The sequence below is a fragment of the Semicossyphus pulcher genome, unplaced genomic scaffold, assembly GCF_022749685.1.
Source record: "Semicossyphus pulcher isolate SPU_LCO1_2020_fin unplaced genomic scaffold, fSemPul1.0.p SCAF_4, whole genome shotgun sequence".
In the NCBI taxonomy this organism is placed as follows: Eukaryota; Metazoa; Chordata; class Actinopteri; order Labriformes; family Labridae; genus Semicossyphus; species Semicossyphus pulcher.
In genome coordinates, this window is record NW_027211715.1 from 13985876 (window position 1) to 14001128 (window position 15253).

Here is a 15253-nt window from a genome sequence, read left to right on the forward strand (position 1 = left end):
GCACTTAGTATGACGCTGAGCTCAGACCCTAGACGGGAGTGCAGTAAAACAAGCTGACAACTTTTTCCAAAATGTGTTAATTTCTTCAGTTAATAGATTATCTTTTAACGAAAATATTCTGCTTTTTTTGTTCTAATACCAAATTAAGAAACTGGAAAGACGGTTAACATTTGTTAGGAGCTGTGCTGGTGTGTTTTTCCCAGACTTAGGCTGGTTATTCGTCCCTTTTAATGAATCTTGCACAACCCAGCATCAACCAGGAAACAATAACATCATTAGCGAGCACTGCCGAAAGATTTCAATGCATAATGCTGTTTTGTACTTTCAGAGTAAGGCCTGATGTGCAGATAGTAAACAGAGTCTATATTAAATCTTTCAAAGGGGTGCTTGCCTGTGAAGTGTTACCCAAAAGCCAATAAATTCCGCTTCCTTTAATTGTTGGGCAGCATGGGTGTATTTCCTCTGTATTGTACCTCAATTCTCCTCTGGGGTTTTGGATCAAACACCTTTATTCTGAAGTGATTGTTATGGACAAAAACTTCAGTCGCGCTCGAAGACAAATGTATACACTTATGGCTGTAAGCTTGACTTTACAATGTGAAATTCATGATTAATGTTTGCAGTTTATTGTTACCTTTGTGGTTAACACTGCAAATATTTGAGCTCTACGTACCTTGAAACATAGCAAGCTGTTACAAAGCGCCTACAGATTCAGTGCTTAGAACTACCATTTTAGCCCTTTAAAAATGAGAATATTCTCTCTTTTCAGAACTGCAAGCTTAAATTGTATTGTATTAATAATGTATTTATATTTTGTAAATCCATGCAAAATATCTTGGACCAAAGTGGAAACATTCAAACAGATTTTCATTAGGTTTGCAGCACTCTTGCTCTTACTAGAAACATCAGAATGGCATATCTGGATTAAGGGATTTTTTAACATATTTTCTCATACAGTTACTCAAGCTTGTTCGAGTTTACAGGGAACATCTGGGTTGTAATCTGAATTTAATTCCACTGAATTTAAACAGTATTAAAGACTGGCCACAGATGTACTTTCAAAGCTTTCTTTACACTATTAAACAGCATGTCAGGAATGTGTCGAGGGTTTTTTCAATGTTCCTTTTAAAGCCTCCATTACACAACTACCCCACAGCAAGATTCAGCGTCACCACGTTTTTTTTATTTTGTCATTTAACAAACTCCAGCATTGATCTACGTGTTAGTTGATCACCTTGCAACACTGCTTAGATTTTTGAAATAGTGTGCTATGTCCATTAATGTCCCATCCCACTGAATGCATTTGTTTTTGCTCAGTTGATTACTTGATTAAGATATATAAGAATTTTCAGTTTTTCTCTGTTTATTGGAGATAACTTCTAGACTCTAGTAAGCAGCAAGCACATAAAAAATTGCTCGCAGACTCAACTTCATATTCAAATGTTTGAATACTGCAGACATTTTTCTCACCTTTTAGTTGAACATCTGAGTGATTTTCATTTTGATAATATAGGCTTCTGAGGTGGCTGACAACTATACTTGTCTCGTGAATATGTGACAGAAGGGGCGAGTTTTTATAATATTAAAAATATTAAACTGAATATGCTTACGATAATAACATGAGAAAATATTCATTAGGTAAGTTTAAATGGCTGGAAGGAAAGGCCTCTCTCTCATGTGACGTAACCACGCCTCTAAACAATACGTCATGTGTACGTGACGATCAGGGCGTGTGCGTGAGGTGCAACTAGAGGACGACCATCGGCTTCACTGGGGAACATTCAGAGCCTACATCTCGCTGGAAGTTCGCAAGGAAAGGAGGAGGAAAATTTAGCCCGACGTCGTTAACGTTGCGTTTATTCGACGACTTAGTAAATACTAAAGTACCAACCATGAATTTACTGTGGGCTGTCAGTGCCCTTCTATTGAGCTGCTGGCAGGCCAGTGCGTCCACAGGTAAGAATTTTGTGTCAGCCATGTTGGTTGAAGATGTAGACTTTGCCCTGACTACGAACATAAAACAATGTTTATTCTGACTTCTGAGTTGTTAATGTAGTGTCACTTTTGTTTTTTGATGTCGTGTGTCGTTTTACAGCTGCGGTTGGTACACATTAATTCAGCGTTGGTAGAAAGAACTCGCATATCACCGCGAGCTGAGGCGTAACATTTGTATCTTTGCTAGCGACTCATTTAGCTAATTTGCATTTTGCCAAATCGCTTCAAATGATTAAACGACCGTTTCGTAGCTTAACAGCATTGACACTGAATGTATTTACAGAATCACATTTTAATTTCGCGATGTTAGCAAATGTAACGGGTCACGTGAGCTCGAACATTAATTTACAACGTATGGTGGTTTATTAACATTGAATTTTAGCCAAACTCGCAGCGCGTTATTCACAAACGTAAGAAATTAACGTTTAGTTAACTCGCTTTTCGCTGAGCAGGGACACGTTTTCCAAAGATATCCTCAGAGTAAAATAATTGTCCGTCCTTTGGTGAGTCTTTCGTCGTAGCTTTGGCTGGTTACTGTAGAATTGCCAGCTTCCGCTCCTTAAAGACAGTTATTGGCTTGTCCTGATTAAACCTTCATTAATTGATTCAATGTGCCTGTAACGTCAGGCCCAGTCCACGTGAAGCCCAACGGTTGTCACGATACGGTATTTTCAGCTTTCTGTCATAATATGTTGTCATGTTGCTACAAAATGGTTGGAGTTTATTAGTCATATTTACCACCAGTCCTTCTGTTTCCTGTCAGTGTGTCGACCCGTGTCGTCAGTGACTGACACGTTATTCAATACATTCAGTTGAATTAGGTGGGATCAATGTTGATAGAGATACTTTAGTTACTCATTTTGTGCCTGTTAGCCATACAGTTAGCAGCAGTGTTTGATTTCTATTCAGGCTTGGAAGTTTACTTTAAATATGATCATTTACAAGCCTCGGACAGATAAATGGTTAAATTCACAATCCACTCATTAGTAAATGATTATGTTGCGTCTTCAATCTGCCAGCCACGGTAATATTTTACAAGTGTTTGGGTGGTGCTGATTTTCCATAGCTACTTTTAAATCATTGTCTTATCTAAAAGAGTTTGCCCCAATGATCTTGTAAGTCCTAAAATATAATAATGGCAACATATTGCTTTTGTGACACTATTACCGGTTACTTCTTTAAAGTTGAACTTTATTTGCTATTGAGTTGTAACACAGAAAGATTTGGCATTGAAGTACACGTATATGTATCCAAACCGAGTATTTCATCATCCCATAGCAGTTAAGAGCGATGGGCAAGTGCATGCACTGAAATATGTTTGGTAGGAGCAACCCTACTGTTTATGAATGATATGTGCACAGCATGAGCATCAAAGTCACTTAGTGACACAAATACAAGGAGCCCTCATGCCGCTCGACATTTCCTGCTTTGGTAAAGTAAGCTCTGGAGTAGATCAGGAGTAAAATTAGATTTCCCTAGAGTTTTTCCTCTTCTCTAGCTTAACTTCAGCATGAAAGTGGGTTACGAGGCAGACAGGTAGGAAAGGCAGGGGAAAAAAACAACAGCTTTTTCACATGTTAAGTCCTTGATGTTATGTCCTAGCAATTTGGTAAATGGTAAACACAAACACACAAACTCATTTTGTTATTGACCACCATTTTGAGATCCCATGTGCTTAACCTGCTCACACTTAGATTATCCCTTTGATTGAAAGCCTACAGTCTAAGCAATAGAACCAACAGTGACAGTTTTGTGTTGTCTGGTTGTGGGGGTTGACATCCTCCTCATAGTGGTGACAAATCTGTGCAGGTCACCTGAATAATTATATTAAACTAGATCAGGTCATATGTATTATATTTTTGTTGGCTAAATGTTAGAAATATTTGGCCCCTATCAAAACATGTTTTTTTTCAGATGTTGAGCATGGCCAAATAATACAAATTAAAGCTTGAAATGGCGTCTTTAAAACCTGTCTGTTTCCATGCATGTTACTACTTTCATCGTGCTGGAACCATGACATCCATCATCTATTTGAAAGGACAAGATTTTCCTGTCTAACCTGAAACTTTCAATATTCCTTGCTATGTGTGGTGAAATTGGCCTGAGGATTACATGTTTCAGTCATTGTTTTTCACTTTGCCATTTCAAAATGCTGAGTATATTTCAACATGATCTGTTAATTTTCAACCAGCTGGTTGAATTAAAACAAACTTTCTATTAAGATAAAGCACACATTCCCATAGTTTGGCCTTATTTGCTCGTCTCTACCATTTTTGCTTAACAAATGTTATTCTATGACATTCACATTGAAACATTTTTTTTAGCCCTATGTGTTGAAATGACAGAACTCCAGACTATTTTGTCCATTGTTCAGGCCCTTTAGCTTGTTTTTGACCATCTATAAACATTGAAAATCAACTTAAATTAATTCTCTGAAAGGACTCTCAACACATAAAGCTGACATGTTAAAGAGCAGAGGGCTATAGGCAGTAAAAGACACTGTCAAGCTTCATATGGTTTTAATCCAATGTTAGTTGTTTGCTGCCCTTACTATATTTAATTTTGAACTTTCATACAGCATGTCCTAGGAAGATGACCTTTGGTAATGGTTTGGAAGCTGTGTTACATGATATAGGTTACATGTAGAGACCGGCGTTCTTGTTGACAGGTTCACGAGTCTGTCTGTGTTGTTCTGTCTTCAGTTGACCTGCTTCAAGTTTTTGATGAGAGTAAGAATTAACTTTTAACAATAGAACATTCAGTTCATCTTCATGAAGGGAATTAAGGAAAATAAGTGTGCATGTTTTATCTTGTTTAAAATAGTGATGAAATTTTGCAGCTTGACCTTGATTAAAAGAGATAAATTTTAGCCATTTCATTTCTGTGGTTGTTTTTCTGTGCTGGGTTCCCAGGCTCCAGCCATGGTGTTGTTCTGGTTTGTGTTAGTGAGAGATGGAAAACAAGCTTGCTGTGTTTTTGCCATTAGTTTGAGAATGTTATTCTTCTCGGGACCCACCTAAGTTTATTACCCCCCAGACCACCACTGAGAGTGCAAACAAATCCGCAGCGCCCCACCTGCTATTAATGCGAAGAGCTGCGACACTAAGGAAACTTACCATGAAAATTATTTTGTACGACATAAGAGGCAGACTGGTTTGTGGCATTTAAAAATATTGTTATACTTTTAGTATACAGCCAATCATACACCAGGTCTATCATGATTGTCTTTCAGTTGGCTTGGAAATATGTGCCAAATTTGATCATATTTAATGAAAAACATGTATTCTGTTGGGCAGCCTTTTAAAATCAATTGTTCTTCACACTGTTATTAACATGTACAACAACGATGATGCTTCAGTTCCCGCTTAGTTGGGATCCTCCATGTTGACTCGCCTACATTGAGGTCATGTGCATAGCCTGCGTGAATCATTGGCAGAATGTTCTGAAAAATCGTCTCTCTGTTAGCCTACGTTAACACCCTAACCACTGTTGGGTGACACTACCCACAGCCGAGAAAAAGCACTAGCCTGAAATGTTTGGTCCATGTCCAAAAGCTTGCATGGATTTTTAATTAATTTTATTATGTGAAATGTTTTTCATTACAACCTCATCTGCTTTTCTCTCCATTCTCTATTCAGTCATTGCATGCTGTTTTGGTTTAATGGGAATGCCATTGAATGTTTTGTTGTTGTTTTGCCTTTTGTTTTGCTTGTCCTTGGGGATGTCTCGATCAAGCATTTTTATTGCATAACTGCTACTCGGTATTTAAATGAAAACAGCCGTACAAAGACATTTAATTTCATGAACTGAATTATTTTTATTACAGATCAGCCTCACATAGGATCACCTAAACCTAGTAATCTGCTCTCATTTAGCTATATGAAGAGGATGCACAAAATATTAGTAACATCTGTTTTGTGTGATGCAATATAATTTAACTGCAACACACACTATTGCCTCAACATGACCAGAACATTTATACAGCACCTTCCTTAAACAGACCAAAATGAAAAATAGTCATAATTTAAGAAGCATTCATTACATGGCTGCTGTATTCGAGAAAAATGGTTTTAGCTCAATGATAATTACTAATTTAACACTGAGAGTGACCCTTGTTGTGATCCTCAGATCAGGTCTTGTCATCCCTAATGGCCGTTCATGTTGCATTTCTTATTTTTGTCTTAAAGGGTCAGAGCACCAAAAATGATCCTAACATTCCCTGATGTATTTGGGTGTAAATGTTGCTCTGATCTTTGCATTTTCAATGCTTGCTTTCACATTTTTCATTTCATTGTGCTTTTATTAACTTTGTTTCTTTTTCTTTCTTTTTGCTTGTCTTTCTTTCATTACTGCCTTTTATCATCAATCCATGAAATCCCCCGTTTGCTTTAAATCCACCACATTCAAAATTGCTCAAAATCTGTTCGCTGGGCCGACTGTAAACTGTGCTCAGCGGGCTTCATCAAGTCTCCCCTGTCTCAGATGAAGCTGATCAATGACAGCGCAGAGCTGCATTGTGAGGTAATAGGGAACCCCATCCCTGAAGTGCAGTGGTGGTTTGTAGTGGGGGAAGAGCCCAACGAGACCTTCACACAGCTCTTTGATGGGGCACGGGATGACCGTGTGCAAATCAATGCCACATATATAGCACACGGCACCAGCACCATTTACCTCACTAGCCTCACCTTCGACGACTCAGGCACGTATGAGTGCCGTGCTTCCAACGACCCCGACCGCAATGAACTGAGGAAGACACCAAAAATCAAGTGGATCCGCTCGCAGGCAAACATTATTGTGATCGAAAGTGAGTGGTACAGGAAGCATGAGGAGAAGTAGCTTGGCTGGTATCTCCTCATTAGTGAAGCCCTGGACATTCAACTCCTGAGGCACTCGTCTCCCATGCTTCTTGGTCCAATTCCCTCTCCAACCTGCTTCACCCAGTATCCACTCTCCCTCTCCTCAAAAGCTCCACGGTTATCCTGTAGTAGAATACAAACCTGGTCATATAGCGTGGCTGGGCTGCTCCCTATTCCTGTATTTCCTGACACAGAACATGCCTTCAATCTGATGCCTTTTTTTTCCCTGTTTCCAGGCTTAAATAGCATCATAATAGGTGTTCTTGCATATAATACTGGTCATAAGGTTAGAAATTTGCAAATGGCTCTTGCATTAAAATAATTCGACCTTTACAAAATATGAATATTTAATACTTGAGAGAAAAACAAAAAAGGGGTGTCAGATTACTCGATTAGTCTTGCTTTCTTGGTAGCATTTTCCTTTAATTGATACTAACATTGGCAATGCCCCTTTGTTTACGCTTTGTAGACTCATTCCTATGGCTTATAGCCTACTAAACTGTAGGAAGATGGCAACTAATTATTTAACAGTAGATTTTAAGTCATGGGGTATCTTTCTGCCTTGTGGTCCAGTATTATTTTAAAGAATGATCAGTCATGTGTGAAGATCAGTGAGTTTATAACCCTGTTGTTGCTTCTTCTGCATGTATTTATTAAAAGATAATTTCCCCATGACCTTGTTGTAGACTACTGTATCGACTAGATTTCCAGTACAAATCCTATTCTCCCCTTTATTATGTTGTTGGTGAGCCAGATTTTTCACCTTCCTTAAAAAACCTTTGCATTTGTTTAGTCAAACATATATGTAGTTACTGCATCTAGTGCAACAACGTTGTATAATGTGAGTTAGCTGAAATTTCAGTTTTAGAAATGAATGATAATGATTTATTTTCCTCTCTCTGTTTATCTGAAGCCCCAAAAATCATTACCGAACCTAATGAGGTCAGCAACCAGACCTCTGCGGTCCTCAGCTGCAACTTGACGGAGACAAACCTTCCCATCAAGGGCTCCCACTGGATGCACAATGGCAAAATCATTGAAGACTCCAAGTCCAGTGACACTTCTCCGTCGACCAGCCTCCAGTAAGTAGCTGAGTGTGCCACATGGGCAGATCAGTCTACAGTTACAATAGCTCATCATAGGTGCTAATCCCCTCATACTAATGTTATCTTGAATACGGTACGGCAATCATTTAATACTGTTTCCCACTAACCTGAGAAACAAAGTCCTTTTTTTATGAGGAGCTTAATATTTTGGAACGTCTTGTGCTTTCCTTTCCTGGCAGTCAATAGCCATATTTATTCTCGAATGCTCTCTCTTGTACTTTGCCTGTTTCTTGCCCATTGTCCCAACCCCCCTTACTATGCCCTCTTCCTCGCTGGCTGCCTCCATTAGCAGCAGAGCTAGGGGCGCCATTCAGCCATTCACTGCTCTTGATTAGCAGAGAGATGGACCGTGCAGTCGTGCAGCTTTGCTGGTAGTCTTGGCAGCAGGGATAAGCGCCCCTAGCAGTGTGCTCACTTGCCATGACCTTAATTCCCCATTAGAGAGAACAAGCAGAACTGTGCGGGACAGCAGCAACAAACAAAAGTGGAATTGTGATTACCAGAAAATCTGAAATATTTGTTGCATGAACAAGCAGCTTTATTTTTGAGCTCGACCATAAACAAGGTTCTGTCGCAGATTTTCTACTTGGCTAAGTGGAAATCTAGTCATTTTCATAACTGTGGCATCAGCAGAATTGGTTTGAAGTTATCGCCTGCTATATGCTGGGATGCTAGGGCTTCAGAAAAAAATACTAATTTCTATTGATTACAATTCTCAAACCCTTTACTCTTCTTTCCATAGTTTGGAAAAGATCACCCACATTTCTGGTGGAAAGTATGAATGCGTGTTCCTGACTGATCCAGAGGCTAAGCAGACAATTGAAGTTAAAAGTAAGTTGATTTATAAATATGACACATTGAAGTTGCTTTCAGGGGTCATTTCAACGTTCATGTTTACATTAGAGTTTTGACTAAAATGGTTGAATCTTGCAGTGAATTGGCAACTACTGTACAAACATTTCATATGATCTTTATTTTTATAAAATATTTGTACTAAGATTATATACTGTAAAATCCGTAATATAAGTTGCACCAGAATATAAGACGCAGAGGGAAGAAGTTTATTTTTTATTTTTTATTGCTATTTATTAATAAAAGCGTGTATACACGTTATTTCAATTCTATTTTCATTTATTTTAATTTAAAACGTATTCAAAACACACACAAATTACAGCCTACCACATGTTTTAGTCATGTTGAGTTTGCAACCCTACCGGTGCTGTAGCTAGCGGTAGCTGGCAGCCTATGGTTAAATTGACAATCTTAAAACGGCGAGAAAAACACAAAACAGCCCTGCGGCATATTGCAAATAGGAGATGTAGCGGCCTGGACCCGGAAACGGTTTAATGCGGAGATGTGACATCACACCTTAACAACCAGATAGTGCCATCGTCAGGTATATTATTGTGTTACAGTGTTTTTACACACACTCCATTTTATACTGGTATATTGGTCGCATGAATAAAAATATATTAAAAGTGCGTTTTATACACGCTAAGTAATAAAATACAGCATATTATAATATTTGATGTATCGGCTGTCTTGGTGTTATCTGTGCAAGTGAGCAAATAACGATAAGTTATGAGTTTATCATCAAAGTTCTGAGTTTAACATCAAAAGAATAGTAATGAATTAATTGATAATAGAGATCAATTAAACAAATGTTTTATTGTGGAGGTAGCTGAATTTTTACGTGTATGTGCCTCTTGCTCCAGGATAAATGATAAACCTAGTTTATTTACTGAACTCACAAAACTTTGATCTTCTTATTTGAATATTTGTTTGTTTCTTTGCTATAGCCCTCCCCCATGTTGGTGCCTACAAGCACTCTGAGCATGGCAATGAGAAGGACAAAGGTGTGATGGTCTGTGTTAGCCATGGCTACCCACTGCCCACTGACTGGACCTGGTACAAAGAAGAAGATGGCAGCCAAAAGGTACGCGTCTGTCAAGCTTGAATTTTAGATTTTCCTAAAATTAATTCATAATACATTTTTTTATCTACAGTTCTGAATTACAGGACATGAACACACAGTTTAGGTCACCTTAAATATTGTGACGCTTTATAGAATGCAAATAATGTATGTCCACTTACTTCAGTTGTAAAACAAAATGAAATGGTCTCACCTGTTGCGGTCATTGTGACCTAACATGTTGCTTCAACATGACCCACAGCCTATCATCAACGGCACTACTGACAAATATGAGATCAAGAGCACCCCTAACAATACCACTCTGACCATTAACGACTTGAGCATCGAGAACGACATCGGAGACTATGTCTGCTCCGGAACCAATGAACTTGGCACAACTAACGACAAGATCCATCTGCGTGTCCGCAGTCGCCTGGCTGCTCTCTGGCCCTTCCTTGGCATTGTAGCCGAGGTTATCATCCTGGTGACCATCATCTTCATCTACGAGAAAAGGAGAAAGCCTGATGAGATCAATGACGGTACGTACGCCATACTGCCTCCATTATTACATACTTCATCAACTCTGATGTACCATCTTAAAAATAATTGATAACTGCTTTACAGTTCTAAATTATTGTCTCATAGTTCTGTAAGTGCTACTGATAATTCAAGCATTTCAGGGACACCTACAGCAAACCGCGGCCACAGGCACTGTCCCCTTTTAACATCGTGCTCTTTTTTTCGTCTAAACAGCCACACATTTCTCAACTCAATGGCCTTTTTTTTGCTACTTTACTAACTCCCCGGTTGTGGTTGGAGAGAAATACCTAGGGCTGTGACGGTAACCACATGACCACAATACCACAGTTATGTGATGCCAACCGTGGGGTGGACCAAGTGACCATCATCACCGCTATTTTATTTTTAAATATAGACCCAGTGATGTTGCTAGGTACGTGTCCAGCGTCTCTTGCGCATTAAAATCTAAAGGGACGGAGTTAACTCACTATCCATACGTCCCAGGGAAGCACCTCATCTTTCCCAAACCGAACGATACATTGTGAAGAAGAAACCCGTGTGCAGTCTCACAACATGCTAGTTTAGCCACTACAGCAACTAGCCCGTCACCACAAATAATGATCTTAACTTGCGTTTCCACCACTCATCCTGTGTTCGCTCATGTCAATGATGTTTTTCCGTCTCGGGGACGCGCTTGGGCGGCGGTTAACCGCCAAACTGCAAGGGGGTGTCAGTGTTTCACCACGGTTAGAAAAATTCAGTACAGTCACAGCCCTAGAAATACCCTCATATGGTAACATTTGCGACCGAATGGCTTAAAAACATTAACCACACGTTAACTTACTCTCATTTTAAGGGTAAAACTGACTCGGCTTCTCTGTCTTTTGTCGAAATGTGTTGCTGAAAACACAAAGAAGCCTCTTTTATGATTCGTTTAATAATTTTATTCGAATTTAAATGTATGAATGTATAAAAACACATGAAACTGTAGGCATCCTTTAGTGGGCTGTTGAGAGTTTAGACAATATGGCGCCCCCTAGTGACAAGTTGGAGAACATTAAGGCAAAGCATAGCTCTTAATGTGGGCTTTTGTAGACTGTAGTTGCATGTAATCAATATGAACCCTTATTGTCTTTGGTTTTGCTATGATTTACATTTTTAAAAATATATAAGGTGTTAGCTAGCTCTGTGTAAACAATTTGTGATAGAAACTATTATTTTTATTATTTACATTTTTACTTCTTTGTTCGCTGCTGATTTTGCATTTTGGTAAGTGGACAAAACTGCATGTCAGACTGAAGTGGTTGAGCTGAGATGACCGCGTGGAAATAGCTATGGGAGTCTGAATGAACTGCTTTCATAGTCACCACTTCTAAGAGGAATGTGCTCAAAGATCTGGTCACTCTTTCACTGGCCCTGCAATACGATATTTCTCTCTGCCTAATGTATCGGTCTGTAAAATCATGCGTTTGAGCCAATGAAAGAGTCAAATGAGACAAACGAGTGTAATGTTTTGACATGGAATCGCACAGGTTGACAAGTGAGAGGTTTCAGCATTCTGTCTGCATGCTCTCTGCATCTTGTACTTTTTTATGCATGATAAAAGACAGGCAACTCTGTTCTCAAGATCAGTACGTCATTTACATTTGTCTCATTCACCATTTGGCCACAGAGGTAGCCTACCCCTGCGTTAGCTCATGTGAATATGTGCTCTTGCTCTGCTGTGAACACTGCCTCTTTACATGCCAGGTTGTGTGTTAGCTCCTCTAGCTTGAAGACTGTTTTTTTTATCTTGATACAGCCACTGCAGTGTTCCTTTGGTGTCCTTTGCTTTTATTGCATGAGCCTCTGTGATGCTTAGGGGTGACTGGACAATGTGTAAAAGGGAAAATGAACAGCAATTTCAAATTTTCCAACAGATTCATAAAAGACGTTCAGTCTGTGTGTGTGACATTAAATAAAAAGACAATGTAGTCGTACCTTTCATAATCAGAAATGCAACAGGTGGGCATGCTGCAGTTCATGTTTAGCTTGATTTGATCATAACCTCATTGATATCACATTGCAGAGGATTTCATGTTCTAACATTTGCTACCATCTGTAGGGGAGGGGGCATGTTTTGCTCATACCAATCGCATACATGTAACCTGCTTTCAATTGACCCTCATTTTTTGTTTGCTCTCCTTTATTGATCATTTGCTGCTGTCCAGATGACGACTCAGGATCTGCTCCCCTGTAAGTACAGTCAGCAGCGTACCTTGATCATCACCGAATGTTCTTTATGTTTCTTTTTTTGACACAACTAATTTTTGCTTGTGTTTTTCAGGAAGAGCAATTCTAATGCAAATCACAAAGACAAGAATGTGAGGCAAAGGAATTCTAACTAGAAGGTGAAACAGGTGAGTCAAACTACTTATATACCGTAAAATCCAGAATATAAGTCGCACCGCAATATAAGTCGCAGTCTGTTGATGGGGGTTATTAATAAAAACGTGTATACACGTTATTTCAACACCATTTCAATTTATTTTACATTTAAAACACATACAAAACAAGCCAAACAGCACTGCGGCATATTGTAAACAAGAGACGTTGTAGCGGCTTGGACCCGGGAACAGTTTAATTCAGAGATGTGACATCACCACTTAATAACTGGATAGTGCCATTGTCTGGGTAAAATACCGTAACACAATAACATACCTCTCTCTGCATTTTATATTGGTATATAGGTCGCACTGGTATATAGGTCGCACTGGTATATAGGACGCAGCCCACTTTTTAGATGAAAAAATGTATTAAAAGTGCACCTTGTACACCAAATTTTACGGTATTATTTGCTTAAAGTCAGTTAGTCTACACCTTTAATACCACCCTTGAACAAACCTTATGCAGACGATAAATCAAATTTACAGTCCAAACATAGGTGAAACGTTTGGAATTCTTCACTCATGCAACTTTTATTTCTTCCCTAGATGGACCTCCAGACTGCAGCCCAGGATTCAGCTGTTGTGTTGCACATTATACTGTGCACCCTGCAATTTTGAAGTACCTTTTTGTGCTTGGGTGTTAATGTTTTAAGAAGTTGACTGATTTCCTCTCGTTTAGTTTTCTTCTCTATTATTCTCCATATTGTGCAGCCAGAGAACATAGTGTGAAATATTTTCTGCTTGAGGCCGTGGGGCAAATATTGCATGATAACTGCTGTTATAGCAAAGTGTGTGTTTGTTGTAAAATCATTAGACAGTTCATGTGAGGAATGCTTAGTTTGTGGTTATTTTCTGTTAATGCCGATGCTTCCTACACTGATCTCACAATAGTTTTTGCTTTTAATTCTTCGATCTAGAGAGGTTGCTTGTGAAGCAGCACGAGTTCTGTTTAGAAGATCTGAAACTTTTTTAATCCTGAGAAATCACTGCCATTCTTCTAGCAACAACTGGAGTGTGCTTAAAGTCACACGTTTGATCTGTCCCTACACTACCACAAACCTCCCTTAGCAGAGTTTTATACTTTGCCTTAACAAGCTCCATTTTTCTTTCTCTTTTTTGCATTTTGTTACCTGTGACAGGATTGAAGTGTGACACTTAAAATTAAATGCAGAAATGACTGAGATTCGATGTCTGCTAGCTTTTGTTGCCGTAAGAAATTACTGTTCTTCAAGTAGAAAAGCTTGTATCCCTTTAAATCATGCTTTATTTTCTTTTCCTATTTGAATATTTAGGGGTCCAAGCAGTGCCATTTGTTGCTAGAGACATGTTTCTGTATCTTCTTTACCTCTGCTTAAAGTGGTCAGACAGGAAAAACTGTTAGATGGTTTGCAAATTCCACCGACTTGTTAGGCACATAACCCTCATTGACCAGAAGGTGGCGCTTTAATAATCAAGTTTTGGCAGTTCTCTCCAAAACTGTTTGGCTTAGAGTCTAAACTCTTTCATAACCTCTCGATATGTTTGCATCTTTGCTCTAATTTTCTACTTCTCTGAAAAATATTTCAGATCCATGTACACTTTTAAACTCGTGTCTTTTAGTTCAATTTAACTTAAAAGCTCATGAATCAAAGTTGGCTTAAGTGATTGTAACTTAAACTGCGCCACAAATGTAAAAAGTTAATATATCATAATCGGCTACATGGACTTGTATAATATTTGGTTTAAATGATCAGGGGTTATGATGTAGTTGATGCATAAAATTAGATAATCAACTAAAGTGGGAGTGGCTTATTACATCAAATCTAAGTTTCTTGACTCATGAGTCTGCAGTGACTTTCACTGTTTTACTGGGATCAGTATTATACGCCCAACCTTTTCTATTTTTTTATAACATTTTTTTATTTAAGTTCACCAAAAGTTACTTTTAATATTAAATTGACAAGAAGCAAAACTCTGAGAAACAAACGTCAAATACTCGCTGCCTGCTTGGACCCCACTCCACGCTCCTTTCCTCTTCCATTTATATTTTATGTTTAGATCACCAGTGTTTGTGCCAGATGTCAAATCCACAGTAAAATATATTAAGGACCAAGTGCAAGAGATGTAAAATCTATTGCTTCTGTAGAAATCAACTTTACTACTACACTCTGATGTTTCAATTTATACAGGAGATTTAACCAGATGTTTTTCTTTCTCACTCAGTGTGACCTGAGCTAAAACATTTGTGTGTGACTGACAGACTGTCATCTCTGCTCCTTCACTGTGTAGATGATTCAGAAGCCATATGTTCCATTTAACTGAGTATTGATGTGATTGGATGTATTCAGAGTTATACTACTAAAAAGACCTAGACAGAATTGTGTAGATTGTTGTACCTTCCGAGTACATGGAAAACCACCTGTACAACTTGCACATACTGAATAAAGGTATTGGATTTTA

At 38.6% G+C, this 15253-nt stretch overlaps 1 protein-coding gene across 2 annotated transcripts; it reads left to right on the plus strand.

Moving 5' to 3' along the window:
- Positions 1 to 1733: 1733 nt before the first annotated feature.
- bsg (basigin) lies at positions 1734 to 15253 on the plus strand. 2 transcript variants are annotated; one of them, XM_069679509.1, is made up of 8 exons: positions 1734 to 1956; positions 7765 to 7933; positions 8700 to 8788; positions 9757 to 9893; positions 10132 to 10408; positions 12599 to 12623; positions 12715 to 12787; positions 13361 to 15253. In XM_069679509.1, exons 1-7 carry the CDS (start codon positions 1893 to 1895, stop codon positions 12773 to 12775), a joined length of 822 nt encoding a protein of 273 aa, XP_069535610.1. In that variant the 5' UTR covers positions 1734 to 1892; the 3' UTR covers positions 12776 to 12787; positions 13361 to 15253. The 2 variants fall into 2 exon arrangements, with proteins under 2 accessions (XP_069535610.1, XP_069535611.1); XM_069679510.1 differs by having other exon boundaries at positions 12611 to 12623.

Excerpts from the sequence above, each read along its gene's own strand:
- bsg (XM_069679509.1), top strand. The coding sequence starts at position 1,893 with ATGAATTTACTGTGGGCTGTCAGTGCCCTTCTATTGAGCTGCTGGCAG. Across the intron at positions 1,957-7,764 it reads GCAGGCCAGTGCGTCCACAG|CCCCAAAAATCATTACCGAA; the intron begins GTAAGAATTTTG and ends GTTTATCTGAAG. Across the intron at positions 9,894-10,131 it reads AAGAAGATGGCAGCCAAAAG|CCTATCATCAACGGCACTAC; the intron begins GTACGCGTCTGT and ends CATGACCCACAG.